Raw genomic sequence first — 18194 nt, 5'->3', positions numbered from 1 at the left:
ACATCCCCTGAAAATAAGCCCTAGCCAAGTTTTCGGATCAAAAAATATTAGGAGACCCTGTCTTAATTTCGGGGAAACATGGGACTTTCTGGAGAATTATCACTTGGTTGGATGTTGTGAAGAGGTTTTCTTCACCATGGAAAGGATTCTACAATCATCTACAACTGATGTCTCCTGTGTATGTCCAGGGCTTTTGGAGTTCCAAACTCACCAGTGTGCTCTTTTTTTTTGCAGAATGTACCAAAATGTTGATTCGGCCACTCTTAACTGCTATCTCTCTGATGGATTTATTTTTTTTCAGCCTAAGGTTCTGTTTCTCTTCCAATGAGCGCTCCTTTGAGAGCATGTTGTTGGTTCAGAATAAAAGGTTCCAAATGCACCTAGAATCAGCTCCAGACCTTTCAACTGCCTAATTAATAATAGATTTACAAATTGATAGCCATTAAAGAGTTTTTGAGATAATTAGTAGCCCATGCAGCCCTTTTGTTCAATTACTTTTGATTCCTTGAATAAGAGGTAGCTACATATTAAAGAGCTGTAATTCCTATACCCTTACTCCAATTAGGATGTGAATACCGTAAAATTAAACCAGAGAGTCTGCACTTTAAGACCATATTGATTATATAACTGTATCTTGAATATGTTTTGTAAACAGCTAAAATGACAAAACTTGTCACTTTTGAAATATTCCTGGACCTAACTATATAAATAAATACCTGAGAGTAATTATAAATGTAAAATAAGCACAAGAGAATGATATTTAACTGTTAGAATAGATAAGCTATCATTTAATATCAAATTTCTTACTTCTAGACACTCGCACTAGCTCTGAAACATTGAAAACTCCAGACTTCACAAAACTGTCTTCAAGGTATCCTGGAAAAGAAAGAGAATTGTATGAAGAACCAAGCTTTACCAGCTTCGTATTAGATTAGTATTAGACTAAAGAGAGAGAGAGAGTAGTGCATAGGTACATACACCTGTCTATTCTCCTCAGCACAGGGCCAGAAAACAATTTTTGCCTAATCTTAAGGGCACTTTACACGCTGCGACATCGCTAGCGATAGCTAGTGATGTTGTGCGCAATAGCATCCGCCCACGTCGCTGTTTCGTCATGGGGGTGATCGCTGCCGTAGCGAACAATATCGCTACGGCAGCGTCACACGCACATACCTGCTTAGCGACATCACTGGAGACACCAAACAATGTCTCCTTTAATGGGGCGGTTCGTTTCACAGCGGCATCACTAAGCGGCCACCCAATAGCAGAGGAAGGACGGAGATGAGCGGCCGGAACATGCCGCCCACCTCCTTCCTTCCTCATTGCCGGTGGACGCAGTTAAGGAGATGTTCGTCGTTCCTGCGGTGTCACACACAGCGATGTCTGATGCCGCAGGAACGACGAACAATCAGCACACACAACAATATCGCTAACGGCGCCGGATATGCGTCACAAACACCGTGACCCCGACGATATATCGCTAGCGATATCGTTGTGTGTAAAATACCCTTTAATCTAAAGCCTCATTTTAAGACTGTATGTAAACTGACTAATTACAATGTGAAATGACCGCCAAACGGCTACATGCAAGCCAATTGATGGGTTGTTTAATAGAATGTTCAGACAGCCCGAATGCTCTTCTATGCCTACAGAATGACTGTAGGGCTCGTATAAACGACCATATTTTCAGTCCGAGTGCTATCAAGAAATCGGATTGCACTTAGACCATTGCTATTGTGGCTGTGCACATATCTTATTTTTTTTTCTGAGACTGAGTGGTCAGAGGAAAAAAATCGTAGCATGCACGATTTGCCTGTGAGAATCAGCTATTCAGGTCTACAAGTCTGTGGAAAAAAATTGGACTGCACTCAGATGACAGAATGGAAGAGATAAACTTTTTTTTTTATTTTCACCTAAGAGAAAAATGTATCCAATTCTGATGAAACTCTGATAAGAGTCTGATTAGCATAATCAGGCCATTTTTTGCCAGATGTAGAATATACGGATGTGTCAACTCAGACCAGGGTTGTCAGGTCTAAAATGATAAGTCTGCAGTCACTCTATGTGACTACAAACTTGTGAATCCTTCAAGCACACACACTGTGCGCTGTGAGGGTGTGCAGGTTTCTGAGCTGGGAACAATGTTCATGTGACCGCAATTGTGCATTATGCATGTTCCCGGCCACAACTCAACACTTGTCCTGAGTGAGGCTGAGCCTACTAGTTGGGTTCTGGCCGGGAACATGCATAATGCATAATTGCGGTCACGGGACCACTGTTCCCAGATCGGAAACCTGTGAATCCTCACAACATACAGTGCATGCGCTGGGAGGATTCATAGGTCTGCAGTCACATAGAGTGACTGCAGACATCATTTTAGACCAGACAGCCCCTTTCATAAGATCATTCTGTTTGCATAGAACAACATCCCTATCAGCAGCACATCTTTTTTATACAGTACGATGTGCTCCTCGAACGATCATTTTTAAGATAAAAATAAACATAAAAAGAGTCCCATCTATTTGTTTTCAGTCTGTTGTGTGAGACTACATGGAAAGGTAGGTGTCTCTTCTATCGGGTCTGTAGAAATTGTGGCCTGCAGAAGAAGGGAGCATTGACTGGCAGAAGAAGTGCTGCTGGGCATTTGTATCATTCTCTTACGAATGCTTTGCCAAAATGGCTGTAGTCACCATGCAATATTTCACTTAACTGAGTAGGGACCCAGAAGAAATACATAGCAGTGGTATTTTACACTTTGACAAAAATGTTAAGAGCCTCGTGTTTATTTTTAGAATATTTGCTTATCAGGGGTATATCAATGTATAAATTGGATGTGGCTAAAAATATCATTTGACTCCTAAAATTGAATAGCCCAATTATATTATTTGTTGTCAAAATAAAAATGACAAGTGTATCTGCCGTCAGCATTAATGATTCGGATTCAGGCTAAGGCCCACTAGTTTATTTCTCTTGCAATGTGAAGATTGTCTCCTGGATTGTGTCTCTGAACTGATGGGCCAACTGACACATTTGCCTCTGATCTGCCTTTTGGCTACTTGCAGTTTCCACTGGAGAAAGCTCTACAGATAACAGCACACATACATTGAACTCAAGAATAACACAGCTTGTAGAAAGGTCCCATGGGCCCTCTAGAGGCTGCAGAGTATAGCCAAAATATATGTCTATGGAATACCAGGCCAAAAAATGACTAAAGTGCCTTTACCCCCAAAGTTTAAAAAATGTAGGAGCCATATGATAAGTTTTGGTAATTTTGGTGATCACTTATCGCAGTCTGAAGCCCTGAACATTTTGTAAGTGTTAGCATTCTGTCCTATAACATATACCTTCAGTTCTTAGCTGCACAGGACATCATTTACATATTTAAAATGCCAAAATGTTTTTAGCATGTCAATTTATTATCTTCCTTAAAAATTATATTTTATGTTTATTGAAAAAAGTTTACATTTGAGGGCTTCTTAAAAATAATGCAGAATTAAGAACTTATGAGATCCCTTGTCCAGATGTAGCTCGTGAACTTCAAGAACTTAAAGGTTGAGCTATTCATCATAAACAAGTAACACAAAATAGAATCTGACACCTGCCGGAAAGGTTACAGTTGCTGATGTCAAACAGTCTGCTCCTGTGCTGGATGAACCACTTACCAACAAACCTGCTTCTAAGCTTGAATGGCATTGATGCACTATGGCATTATAAAATAGTACACAGTGTACTCCTAATTGTGATGTGCATTTGTATTCAGCCCCCTGAGCAATACTTTGTAGGACCACCTTTTCTTGCAATTACTGCTGCCAGTCTTTTGGGCTCTGTCTATACCAGCTCTACAGCTAGAGGCTGACCTTTTTGGCCATTCTTCTTTGCAAAATAGCTCTAGCTCAGTGACATTGGATTGAGGCGTCTATGAACAGCAATTTTCAAGTCTTCCCATAGGTTCTTAATGGGAATTAGGTCTGGACTGTGACTGGGCCATTGACACACATGAACATGCTTTGATGTAAAGCATCCATTGTAGCTCTGGCAGCATGTTTAGGGTTATCCTGCTGGAAGGAGAACCCGTGCTCAAGTCTTCTGCAGCAGCTACAGTTCCACAATGAGCTTTTGGCGAGTTTTTGGCGCTGCATATTTTTGCTGGGTCAGAAACAGTGTCTTACAGTTCTAGAAACATGGAGGGATTTCCAGAAATCTCCTGCCCACTGTGCTTCTCTTTTATTCAGCTTAAATTGATCTGCAGTGCGTGTGTCAAATCCACAGCATGTCAATTTGTCTTGCGAATACACAGAGTTTTTATGTGCAGATTTTCGGCCAAGACTTGCATTAGATGCGAAATTTGTACAGGTAAAAAACACACAAGTGTTTTTAGTGTGTTTCTATGATGGAAATACATAAAAAATGCATGTAATGCAAACCTAAGTATATCGATAACATTTTGTCAAAGCCAAATACCAGGAAGTATCAAAAACAAAGCAGCTTTGAGACATAACATTCCAACAAGAGACAAAAACTGAAGCATCAGAAATGCAATAAAACACGTTAGAAAAGAACAAAAACGCAATGAAAAAACACAAGTAATCTAATTTTTATAATAGTTGCAGAAATTTTGTAACATCAAAAAATCAACAAAAGCTGATTGTGGGAACAGAGCCTAACAGGTTTTCTTCCAGTATTCCGCTAGATTTAGCACCATCCATCTTTCCATCAACTTTGACCACCTTCCCTATCCCTGCGGAAGAAAAGCATCCTCACAGCATGATGCTACCTCCATCATGTTTGATGGAGGGGATGGTGTTATGATGTTTTCAGGGTAATGTGCAGTGTTAGTTTTCCGCTGCATACTGTTTTTCATTTAGCTTAAAAAGTTCTACTTTCATCTAATCTGACCAGAGCCACCTACTGCTGTTTTGAAGGCAAAGAGTGGTCACTAGTGATGAGCGAGCACTACCATGCTCGGGTGCTCAGTACTCAATATGAGCAGGTCAAACGCTTGGATTCGCTCAATTCGAGAACCGAGTCTAATGGAACTCAATGGGAAATGAGATTTTTTCCGGAATATCTTCCAGAAAAATGCTTGAGTTTCCCATTGAATTCCATTATGCTCAGGTGCTTGACTCAAGCGTGTCCAACTGCTTGTTTGGAGTACTGAGCACCTGAGCATAGTAGTACTCAGTCATCACTAGTGTTCACACCAAACAGAGATCTGATTAAGATTTCTCTTTTGTTCATTCACTTTACATTTTGTACATTTCTATTTTTTTTTCTTACTTTGCAGCATTTCTCCACTGTTGCTTAAAACTTTTGCACAGTCCTGTATATTTATAACATATCCATTCATCTATCCATCGATCTGTATACCGTCTAAAGAAATAAAAGTGCATGCTTCATTTTTTCCCCGACACATGAAAGATAGTGAAACATTTTTTTTTGTTTGTTTTTTTAATAATTTTGATTTTCTGATTGTAGGTTTTTTAATTCTATTTTCTGTACATAATCATGGGGATAGTCACCTTACATGGGCTGCTGTTAGAGGTATTATTAGTGGGCGCTCAATGACTTTTATGGATGAGGCGTGCTCTGTGACCTGTGCAGAGGACATTGTGATCACGTATTGTGGATGTTAGTGTCGCGGGCGGGGAGGCTGCTGCTGCTCGGTGGCTCGAGCGGTGGGCCGGATCCGGGGACTTGAGCGGCACTCCTCGCCCGTGAGTGAAAGGGGTGGTTGGTTTGGGGGATTTAGTCCGTGACGTCACCCACGGGTTGTGGTGAAGATGGGCACCACCGCTGCTGGTGACGGGGATCCCGGGAGCGATGGTAGGAAGCAGCTGGGATGTTGTTTTCCCCCTCCGTGGGTAGGGGTCGGTGGTCCCGGTGGTCCCGGTGCCCGGTGGTGTGACGGGGAGGCAGGGTTGGTGAGGTGCAGGGTTGCAGGGACAGCGCACGGATAGCACGGGTGTACTCACTCAGTAAGAGATGCACAAAGTCCTCGGTAAACCAAACGGCTGGATGGACGGGTCCCGCAGCCGGCTGCAGTGTCTCTCCCCGGACAGGTGATGGCGGCTGTCTTTCCCTGCACATTTGTGTACTTGTTTGACTACGATGGATCCCCAATGGTAGTCCGATCCCGGGTGTATGGATGGGTCTCTAGCCTTAGGCGGTAGCTGTATACCCTCACGGTGTGGGCGGTTGCCTTCTATCGGGTCTTTGGCTGTTAGGAAACCCCTGGGGTTCCGGTCATACTCGGATTTGACTATTGTCGGCGGCTCCAAGTCTGGTCGGGGTCCGATGGCCCTGCCTGTGTGTGCTGGCTTCACTTCGCTCCCCGGTCGGTACCGTCGGGCCAACGCCCGACCCCGGTCCTACGGTTCCGCGTTGCTTCATCACTCCTGCAGACGGCCACCACCGTCTGCCAACCTTGCTGTCAGTGCCCGGGCCACAAACCCAGACACCCAAGTGTTTACTCCTCACACTTCAAACTCCAAACTCGTTCTGCCACTTTTCCCGCCTCCTCGGGAAACGTGAACTTCTCGGTGGGTGGGGCCAACCGCTTGGCTCCGCCCCACCTGGTGTGGACATCAGACCCTGGAGGGAGGCAACAAGGGTTTTGTGTTTGGCTAATGTTGCTGTCTAATGGGGGTGGGGGTGTTTGTGTGTTACCTGTGACGACCTGGCTAGTCCAGGGCGCCACATTAGATCTTGTGTTATTACCATATAGGTGTTGCAATGTGTTATATTCCTGGCGGTGATAAAAAAAAAATGACTATAAGGAATCACCTCTATAGAATTGGAGGTATTAGCATATTATGATGTTCAGTGTGATAACTGCATGATTTTGTGATTTTTGTATATACAGACTGTAAAATGAAAATATAAACTACCAATAAAAAATGTTTACTATAAATAGTTATACAAGGGTCTGCTGATAAGTCTTTGCCTTTCCCCAGAAAGAAACGAGATAGGATGATGAAACTTTACATTTATTCCACATACTCTCCACTGATGTCAACACACTTCTTACATCGGTGTTCCAAGTTCTGTAAACCTAGCAAAAAAAAGGATTTCGGTTGTGCCTCAAACCAGGCATCTGTTGCAGCCATGGCATCAGAAATGGTGTGAAATTTAGTACCCTAGGCTATGTGCCCACGGGGAAAGTGTCCTGCGGTTATATCCGCAGGACATAACGCAGGAGCTCCCAGAAAACTGTAGCACAACTTTGTCTGTTTCAATGCTGCGGTTTTATTGCGGAATGTTCTGCGGATATGCTGCGTTCATTCTGCATTAAGGATACAGTACCATGGCTTCGGCACTGCATCCTCAATGCAGAACAAGTGCGGAGTGATCGGGGAGTTCATACTTACCTCCATCACACAGCACTTCTCTCCGGCCGTGTCACTCTGTCAGCGTCTGCACTGTGCAGGAGAAGGTGGGTGGGCCTGAACTAGCTCTGGCTGTCACATGACCGGAGCTCGTGCAGGCCCCGCCCAACTCCTGCTTCCTGCTCCTAGCTCCACTGCCGTCCTCTGCAGCGAGGGAAAGTGACCGGGTGTCTGCTATCAAGGCAGGTAAGTATGGGACCAAGGCAGATTTCCACAGGTAAATCCGCAGGAATAATTGACATGCAGTTATGTGCAGCTGCGGGACATCCGCAGCATATTCCGCAGCTGCACATACCGCAGCATGGACACAGCACTCCCCAAATCCCATAGGATAACATGGGGAGTGTCTGTACTTGTTGAAACCTGCGGATTTATCTGGAAAATCCAGATAAATCCGCAAGTTTTCTGCGGCAAAATCTGCAGGAGCAAGCACCCGTGGGCACATAGCCTTAAGGTGTTTCTTCAGGTTTGGAAAGAGATGATAGTCGGAGGAAGCTAGATCTGGTGAACAAGGTGGGTGGTCAAGCAGCTGGAAGCCCAGCTCTGCTAGTTTTGCCGTGGTCAGTTGCGCAGTGTGAGTGAAGGTGTTGTCGTGCAGGAACAAGATTCCTTTGGACAGCTTGCTGCACATTTTGGCCTTCAGAGCTGCCTTCAATTGGTTCAAAAGGTCAATGTAATACCTTGCATTGATGGTTGAACCCTTTTGAAGGTAGTGCACTAGCAGCACGCCTTCCTTATACCAGAAGACAGACGCCATCACCTTAGTGGCTGATTTTTGCACCATGAACTTCTTTGGACGAAGAGAACTACTGTGCCTCCTCTCTTTTGACTACTCCTTGTTTTCAGGGTCATACAAATAAATACAGGTCTCATCCATAGTGATCAGTCAATCCAAGAAGTTCTTATCAGTCCGGAAACGCTGACAAATGGACCGGGAAGTTTTCACTTGTATGGTTCTCTGATCTGTTGTCAAACATTTGGGGACCCACTTTGCAGATATCTTCCTCATGTCCAAATGTTCATGGATAATGACACAAACACATTCACGGGAAATCCCCATGATGTCTGCTATTGCTGTAGCTGAAATACATCGATTCTCTAGTATGAAATTGTGCACAGTATCAACAATCTCCGGATCAACAACCACTCTCGGTCGACCAGGACGTTCCTCATCATTGGTGCTGAAGTGGCCCATTTTAAATTTGGCAACCCAGTTCTTAACTGTGAAATATGAAGTGCATTGAACCCCCAATGTCTGCGACATATCACCATGAATATCCTTCGTTGCAGAAACAAGAATTGTATAACTCCTCTGCTCTCAGTTGCTGGGAATATCGCATTAGACTCCGCCATTTTGTTTTCCCATGTACATAGAACACTGTTGCCATAAGCAACAAACACAAAATTTTGAAAACATATATTAGACACATAAGGCTTTCATGTGATGTAATATTCGTTACCATAGAAACAAAAAAAAAAATCGCAAAGCCAAAGATTTATCAGCAGCCCTTCGTATATTTAATTTTCTGATGACACACTTCCTCGGTGTAGTAACATTGCATTAGTATCGGAAATTTCATCGCACTAACTAAAACAGTGTAAGAAACATAAAATAAGCAATTTACTAATTTTCGATGCTTGCAATTAATCTTTAAAAACAATCAAGTTTGAACAGAAAAACAGAAAAAAAATGCTGTTTATCTAAAACAACTATAGGAACACACAGAAAAGAGTTCTGAGAGTATAGAGGGCGTAAAAGAAAATGACCGTATAACCACAGAATGTGCATAAAGGTTTACACTGACAAACAAGAGTAATGGAGAAAGGAAAAGGAGCAGTGTGGTTTTGAATGTATGGCTGTGTAAATCCTTTCCTCCGCTTCCTCCTCCCCTATTTGAAGTGGTGAGCTCTTTTATTACTAAAGACCACATTCTGGCCAGATTAGTAGACAGCCCATGTTCCCAATGTCTCTTTCACTCACACGCGGACTTCTTCATCTGCTATGTAAACATATAGCCAGACAGTTTTTAAACAGTAAGCCATTTAGACCTACTGCTTCTGACGGCCTGCTCAAACTTCATGGTGTTATTTGGAATAAAGGGGGTAAATAAATAAGGAATGAGATAAGTGATTTTATATATAATAAACACGCTGTGCCTTTTATCTGCGATACATATGTGCAAATGTAAAACATGAGGAGTTCATCTGTCTGCTCCAAGATGTACTGGTTAGCTCAGCCTCTGTTAGCCATTAAATGTCGCTAGATTTCATAAAATAAATAGCATATATTATTATGACTCAGCCCTGATGAGGGTGATGTACTTATTTTGAGTTTGTACTTTCATAAAGTATTATGTGTCCACTTTACCAAAATGTTCAATCTCAACCCACCTAGCCTTATGGGAGTTATAGCAATACCATGCCCACTGTGCTTCTATTATACGCAGAGTAAACTGACCTGTGGTGCGTCAATCCGAGCCACCGTACATTATTATTACTCAGCCCTGATTAGGCTGATGTACTTACTTTGAGTTTGTACTTTCATAAAGGATTATGTGTCCCATTTTACCAACATGTTCAATCTCCACCCACCTAGCTTTATTCATCTTTCCTCCTTGAGGCTGACATTTCACACTGTGGGTGAGCAAACACTGAATACACTTGGGCTGATGAGCTGTCTTACTACTAAGGCTGCTTTCACACTATGTTTTTTTAACATGCGTCATGAACTTTTTTTAACGCAAAAACGGATCCAGTGCAAATGCGTTTTCATTTCAATGCATTTGCAATGGACTCACGTCAACATGCGTTCACATGCGTTTGCGTGCGTAAGGCTAAGTTCACATTTCCGTTGTTTTGTATCAGTCACATGCGTCGCTTGACGCATGTGACTGATGCGCTGTTCAACGCTGTACAACGGATGACAAAGAACAGAATTCTTTGTCGGATTCCGTTGTGTGCGGGGGCGGAGTTCGGGGTGGGGGAGCCGAGCGGGGCCGTGGCACTGAGGACGTCAGTGCCGCAGGGATTGCAGGACAGGTGAGTGTGAGTGTGTGAGTGTGTATACACATGCTGAATGCGGGAGGGGGCGGAGCCGAGCGGGGGCGGGGCCAGGCGCTGAGGATGTCAGTGGCAGTGCTGCGGTCTGCATGGCTGGGGACAGGTGAGTGTATGTGTTAGTGAGTGTGTGTACATGAGGGGGGAGGGGCCAGACAAGGGTGTCAGTGGCAGTGCTTGACTGCATGGCTGGGGACAGGTGTGTGTGTGTGTGTACATACATGTGCGGAGTGCGGGAGGGGGCGGGGCCGAGCGGGGAAGTGTCGGCCTCCCTGCACACGTAACCAGACTAAATATCGGGTAACAGCAAAGCACCCGATGTTTACCTTGGTTACCCGATATTTACCTTGGTTACGGGCCTACACCGCTTAGCGCTGGCTCCTTGCACCGTAACCAGGGTAAATATTGGGAAACCAACCAAAGCTGGTTACGTGTGCAGGGAGCCAGAGAGCATGCGCAGCGAAATCCGACGGATCGCGTTGCTCAAAAAACGTTACATGCTGCGTTCCTCCCGCCCGGCGGTCAGTCGTTCCACGACTGATCAGTTGGGCGGAGGGTGCAACGCAGCATCATCAGTCACAATGCGCTGCTCATACAAGTCTATGGGAGCAACGGAATCCGCTAAACGGATTCCGTTGTTTACAAGAGCAGCGGATTGTGACTGATACATTTTAGCGGAAATGTGAACTTAGCCTTATAGTGAGGATCCAGCGACTTGTAGTTTTTTAACTTTTTTCAAAAACGCTACTTGTAGCGTTTTTGAGCTGCGTCCAAATACTGTTTTTCACTGGATCCTGACTATACTGCACGCAAACGCATGTGAACGCTGGCATGCTGATAGACAGGATCCTGCTTGCTCTACTGAGCATGCCCATGTTTTTTTTCTTCATTGAATTGGTCGGTGGTTGACCTCCACCTTGCTATGCACCCCAATTTGGGATGTATTCCATCTGTCTGGATTTTGGCTGTTGGTGACTGTTCACATTAAGTCATCAGGCTTTGTCCACAGGCTATTTACTTCATGCAGCATTTGCTTGGACCTGTCCCGCCCACAGCCATGACTCAGTCATGGGTACGGGATTGAAATAGACCAGGTGAGTGCTGCTAAGAGCAGTTCTACTATTCATATGTGAGGCCGTATGGCACATTTTATAAAAATATTTTAGTGTAGGACTGCTTCAAATGAGATTTGCCGTGACGTGGCGAAGCAGCTCAAGAAATTGCAATTTTTTGCCAAAAATCTCAAAACATTTTTATAATAAGTACAGTTTGGAATGTTTAGTGCTGTAGTGCACATTTGGTGCTGGCTTTTTGTTTTTTCTTCATTGAATTGGTCGGTGGTTGACCTCCACCTTGCTATGCACCCCAATTTGGGATGTATTCCATCTGTCTGGATTTTGGCTGTTGGTGACTGTTCACATTAAGTCATCAGGCTTTGTCCACAGGCTATTTACTTCATGCAGCATTTGCTTGGACCTGTCCCGCCCACAGCCATGACTCAGTCATGGGTACGGGATTGAAATAGACCAGGTGAGTGCTGCTAAGAGCAGTTCTACTATTCATATGTGAGGCCGTATGGCACATTTTATAAAAATATTTTAGTGTAGGACTGCTTCAAATGAGATTTGCCGTGACGTGGCGAAGCAGCTCAAGAAATTGCAATTTTTTGCCAAAAATCTCAAAACATTTTTATAATAAGTACAGTTTGGAATGTTTAGTGCTGTAGTGCACATTTGGTGCTGGCTTTTTGTTTTTTCTTCATTGAATTGGTCGGTGGTTGACCTCCACCTTGCTATGCACCCCAATTTGGGATGTATTCCATCTGTCTGGATTTTGGCTGTTGGTGACTGTTCACATTAAGTCATCAGGCTTTGTCCACAGGCTATTTACTTCATGCAGCATTTGCTTGGACCTGTCCCGCCCACAGCCATGACTCAGTCATGGGTACGGGATTGAAATAGACCAGGTGAGTGCTGCTAAGAGCAGTTCTACTATTCATATGTGAGGCCGTATGGCACATTTTATAAAAATATTTTAGTGTAGGACTGCTTCAAATGAGATTTGCCGTGACGTGGCGAAGCAGCTCAAGAAATTGCAATTTTTTGCCAAAAATCTCAAAACATTTTTTATAATAAGTACAGTTTGGAATGTTTAGTGCTGTAGTGCACATTTGGTGCTGGCTTTTTGTTTTTTCTTCATGACCAGAAACCAGCCTGGATTGATCAGTCCCTCTCTCCCCCTCCCTCTCTCTCCTCTCTCTCTCCCCCGCCTGAGAGCGGCGGACGCTCGTAACCAAGGTGAATATCGGGTAGCCAAGCAAAGCACTTCGCTTAGTTACCCGATGTTTACCTTGGTTATGTGTGCAGGGAGCAGGCAGCCCGGCTCCTAGCAGCTACGGACGCTCGTAACCAAGGTAAATATCGGGTATCCAAGCAAAGCACTTCGCTTAGTTACCCGATGTTTACCTTGGTTACCAGCGTCTGCAGCTGTCAGATGCCGGCTCCCAGTCTATCACGTTCAGTTCCCCTCACTCCCGATCACATGACTTCAATGTCCGCCCATAAACTTCAAGTGGCAGGATCCTGCAAAATAACACATGCGTTTGCATGCGTTTTTCTATGTAAAAACAGGATCCACTTTTACAGCAAAAAAACGTTCATTACGCATGTTAAAAAAACGTAGTGTGAAAGCAGCCTAACCTGGATTTATGAAATGTTTCTTTTAAAATCAGGATTATGCAGTAATTCTGACATAGAATATCTTAGTAAGTACACTAGCATCATCTTAGGCTACTTTCACACATCAGTTTTTTGCCATCAGGCACAATCCGGTAGAAAAACTGATGCGACGGATCCGTCGAAAAAACGGATCTGTCGCATCAGTTTTTTCCATTTGTTTCTTCCGTTTTTCGACGGATCCGTTGTGATACTGAGCATGCTCCGTTTAAAAAAACGCAATCCGTCGTTGGATTCCGTCATATGACGGATGACACCGGATCCGGAGCCCACAGGCTTCCATTATACAACATGCCGGGCGGCGCGAGATCCGGCGTGGTCCGGTTTTTTGTCGTTGTCAAAAAACGATCCATGCTGCATCCTTTCCGGCAGCTAGACGAAGACATTTCGCCGGATCCGGCGGACGTCGCATGCAATGCAAGGCCATCCGGCACAATCCGGCACTAATACAAGTCAATGGGGAATAAAACGGATCCGTCGGCGGATCCGTTTTATCCGCATTTTGCCAGATTGTGCCTGACGGCAAAAACAAGATGTGTGAAAGCAGCCTTATCTAAGGCCTCATTCAGACGCCCATGTTGCATGTACATGTTCCAGGTGAGTTTTTCACAGTTACAACACTCATTGTAGTCTATGGAGCTGTTCACATATTCGTTATCTATTTTTTTTTTGCACACTGTGGGTCTGTGCAAGAATCCTATAGACCTGAGCGTTTTTTCTGACAGTACGATGAAAAGTACCAGTAGAAGTCTATGGTTCCATGATAATCACAGACAGATGGCATACACATGCAGTTCATTGTAATACCATAGGAAAAAGCTTTGTCATCATTGCCGCACGGACCAAACACTGATAAAACTTGGGTGCAAAACACCGATGACACTCGTGCGTGAAAAACATTCATGTCTGATTGAGGCCTAAGCAAAGTATTTCACTACTTTCCCCCACAGCTAATTTTCATTTTTCCTCCCTTTCTTCAAGAGCCATGACTTTTTCATTTTTCTGTCAGCATAGATGGATGAGGGCTTGTTTTTTGAGGGACGAGTTGTAGTTTTGAATAACATCATTCATTTTACCATAATATCTACTAAAAACAGGAAACTGCTCCAAGTGGGATGATGAAATGGTGAAGAAGAAGGCAATTCAGCTATTGTTTTTTAGATTTTGTTTTCACTCTGTTTATTGTATGTTAAAAATGACATGGAAATATGATTCTCTGAGTCAGTATGATTATGGTGAAACCAAACATTCCTAGTCTTTTTTTTTAATGTAAAAGGTGAAAAAAAAGTCAGAAATTTGTAAAACAAAAAAAACACGGCTTGTGTCTCCATTTTCTGAGGCCTGTAATGTTTTTTAGTTTTACATTAAAGCCCCATTCCAGCATTTCTTTTTTTATTTCATTGCTGGCATGGTGTTTCTAATCTAGGTCCCCTGCCCTTGGTCTAAGGCCTCACTCACACGAGCGTATAAATCGGATAAGTGCAATGCGAGAAAATCTTTCATTGCACTCGGACCAATAGTAGTCGTTGAGCAGATGGTCAGTTTTTTTTCTTATCCAGATTCTAAATGAGAAAAAAGTTGCAGCCTGCTGCAAGTGGATATCGAAATCGTACGAGCGTCGCCAATACAAGTCGATGGGTGAGGAAAAACATAAAATGAACAGCAACTGGATGAGAAAAAAGCTGACCATCTGCTCTCCCTCATTGCCTAAAATTGGTCCGAGGGCAATGCGAGATTTTCTTGCATTGCACTCGTCCGATTCATATGTTCATGGGAGCGAGGCCTTATACCCTTCAGCATTTTCATCTTTTGTTGCTGTTAGTCTTCTGCAGATTGTGACCTGCCGGCAGCTCCAGTGTTTCATTTTTGCCGGAGTTCCCGCCCTGTATCTCCATAGTGGAGGAGCGGGAATTCCGCAGATAATTCCGCATGAATAATGGACAGGCATTTACGTGCGGCTCCAGGAAATCAGCAGCATTTTCCGCAGCCACAAATACCGCAGCATTGATACAGCACTCCCCAAATCCCATAAGATAACATGGGGAGCGTCTGTACTTGCGTAAACCCACAAATTTATCTGGAAAATCTAGAAAACCTGTGGGTTTTCTGCAGCTAAATCCGCAGTTAGTTTCTCCTGTGGGCACATGGCCTTAGAGACTCTTTCTAGCCCCGTTCTGGCTTTTATAGAGATGCATTGGGAGCTTGTGATGTAACTTCTGACTTGAGGCCAGTTAGATGGTGCCACAGATCCAGAGTGACACCGATAAAAGGTGAAGACGCTGGAGTGGTGCGTTTATGGCAGTGTCTGAGGGACTTGTTTTTTCTTTTCATGGTGAGTCGATGGTTTTATTGACATCAATTTGGGGTATATGCCACGCTTGAAACCTACAGGAATACTTGTTAGGAAAGTAGATCTTTTACCATCCGAAAACATTTTTAAATTAGTGGATCCATAAGTGGTTAGCAATCAGGTCCAAAATAAACCAAAGACCAGATCCACATGGAGTTTGTGTGCACTTTCTAGATTGACATGGGTTCCCTTCAGGTACATCAGTTTCAACGTAACTAGCTCCGATATGTATATGTAAGAGAGAAGGGTAATTTAGATTGTGAGCCCCATTGGAGAGAAAGCCTGATAAGAGTGATGACTGTGTTGGTTTTATACAAGCAATGGAAAAAACATAAATAATCTAATAAATATAAAGTAATATTGCTTATTGTGTGCATTTATCGTGAGTGGTTAGAGACCAAACGTGCGTTTTCATACAGATATCAGCGACAATTGCCATAGATTCTCCATTTATGCCATGTTTTTTCAAAAGGGCTTTGTTATGCTAATAAGTAATAAGGAAGAGGAGTAAAGGAAAGGATCATTTCTATGGGATGTAAATCAGTTACCGTATTTTTCGGACTATAAGACGCACCGGACTATAAGACGCACCCTGGTTTTAGAGGAGGAAAATAGGAAAATAAAATTTTAAGCAAAAAATGTGGTCATGACACACTGTCATGGGGCGAGGATCTGCTGCTGACACTGTTATGGGGGTAATGTCCCCAAATTCTCTACTAAGGTGCTGCATCCTGGTAATGATCCTCCCTGCCTGGTATATACAGTATATGTCCCTCATCCGCTATACACCGTAATCCTGCCATATGGCCGCATCCTGCTATATAACCCATCATGGCATATGGCCCCATCCGGCTCATAATATGCCCCCATCTGGCTCATAATATGCCCCCATCCGGCTCATTATATGCCCCATCCAGCTCATAATATGCCCCCATCCGGCTCATAATACGCCCCCATCTGGCTCATCACATGCCCCCATCCGGCTCATCATATGCCCCCATCCGGCTCATCATATGCCCCCATCCTGCTCATAATATGCCCCTATCCGGCTCATAATATTCCCCCATCTGGCTCATAATATGCCCCCATCCGGCTCATAATATGCCCCCATCCGGCTCATAATATGCCCCCATCTGGCTCATAATATGCCCCCATCTGGCTCATCATATGCCCCCATCCGGCTCATCATATGCCCCCATCCTGCTCATAATATGCCCCCATCCTGCTCATAATATGCCCCCATCTGGCTCATAATATGCCCCCATCCGGCTCATCATATGCCCCCATCCTGCTCATAATATGCCCCCATCCGGCTCATAATATGCCCCCATCCTGCTCATAATATGCCCCCATCCGGCTCATAATATGCCCCCATCCGGCTCATAATATGCCCCCATCCTGCTCATAATATGCCCCCATCCGGCTCATAATATGCCCCCATCCGGCTCATAATATGCCCCCATCCAGCTCATAATATGCCCCCATCTGGCTCATCATATGCCCCCATCCGGCTCATCATATGCCCCCATCCGGCTCATCATATGCCCCCATCCTGCTCATAATATGCCCCCATCTGGCTCATAATATGCCCCCATCCGGCTCATAATATGCCCCCATCCGGCTCATAATATGCCCCCATCCTGGTGTATGGCCGCATCCTGTGGCACATAAAAAAATAAACGTTCATACTCACCTCACTTTACCTCACTCCCTGCAGCATCGCTCGTCCTTCCGTCTGTGTCAGCGCCGCTGATTGGAGCCGTCCCCATTACCCTGCTGGATCGCGATCATCTCCTGTGTCTGTGCCAGTGTCCCGGCCGCTGCGTGTGGACACGTGCGCACAGCGATGACGTCATCGCTGTGCGGCCGCTAGTCTCCACTCAGCTGCCGGCACAAACACAGGAGATGATCGGGATCCAGCAGGGTAATGGGGACGGCTCCAATCAGCGGCGCTGCCGCTGACACAGACGGAAGGACGAGCGATGCTGCAGGGAACAGTGAGTACTGTACACTCACTGATTCACTGCTCCCCGCGCTGATGATGACGCGCGGGGAGCAGTGAATACAGCCGCACATGATCACTCCAGGCCGTAGTTGCCAGGGGTGATCATGCGAGCCGGCTGTTTATCCCCCGCCCATCATCCCGCCCACCTGTCAGCGCCGGCTTCAGCGCTGAGGGATGATGGGCGGGGGATGGGCGTGCATATTAAATGATCGGGTCCACGTGGTCACGGCAGGCTGCTACAGCCTGCTCGTGCCCCCGATGACCCGCTCCACCGCAGCACCCACATTCCCCGCAGCCACATTCAGACCATAAGACGCACCCCCCACTTTCCCCCAATATTTGGGGGAAAAAAAGTGCGTCTTATGGTCCGAAAAATACGGTAAGTTTCATTTTTGCAGAATTATAGCTAGAGCAGTTAAACTATGGAATAACCTACTGCAAGAGATAGAAATAGCAGACATAACAGCTTAAAAAAAGGACTGGATGCTTTCCTCAGCAAAAATGGCATTGTGAGTTCTATATAATTTAGTAACAAAGAATACATAATAGTGAAGAAAGGTTGACCTTGATGGACCTAAGACTTTTTTCAACCTATATAACTATATGTACAGTGGCATGTATATTGAAGGTTAAAAGTGTGGGCACCCCTGATCAAAATTACT

General features: G+C 44.5%; 1 protein-coding gene across 7 annotated transcripts in view; it reads right to left on the bottom strand.

The window, feature by feature from the left end:
* NFIB (nuclear factor I B) overlaps positions 1 to 18194 on the bottom strand; it is a 545046-nt gene that overhangs the window by 93341 nt on the left and 433511 nt on the right. For all 7 annotated transcript variants that reach the window (XM_075316949.1, XM_075316952.1, XM_075316955.1 and 4 more), the window contains exon 4: positions 808 to 876. In XM_075316949.1, the coding sequence (XP_075173064.1) occupies positions 808 to 876 (69 nt within the window). The remainder of the gene's footprint in view (positions 1 to 807; positions 877 to 18194) is intronic.

This window comes from Anomaloglossus baeobatrachus, chromosome 1 (genome assembly GCF_048569485.1).
Source record: "Anomaloglossus baeobatrachus isolate aAnoBae1 chromosome 1, aAnoBae1.hap1, whole genome shotgun sequence".
NCBI lineage: Eukaryota > Metazoa > Chordata > Amphibia > Anura > Aromobatidae > Anomaloglossus > Anomaloglossus baeobatrachus.
The sequence above is the reverse complement of the archived record's forward strand: the minus strand, read 5'-3'. Positions and strand labels throughout refer to the sequence as shown.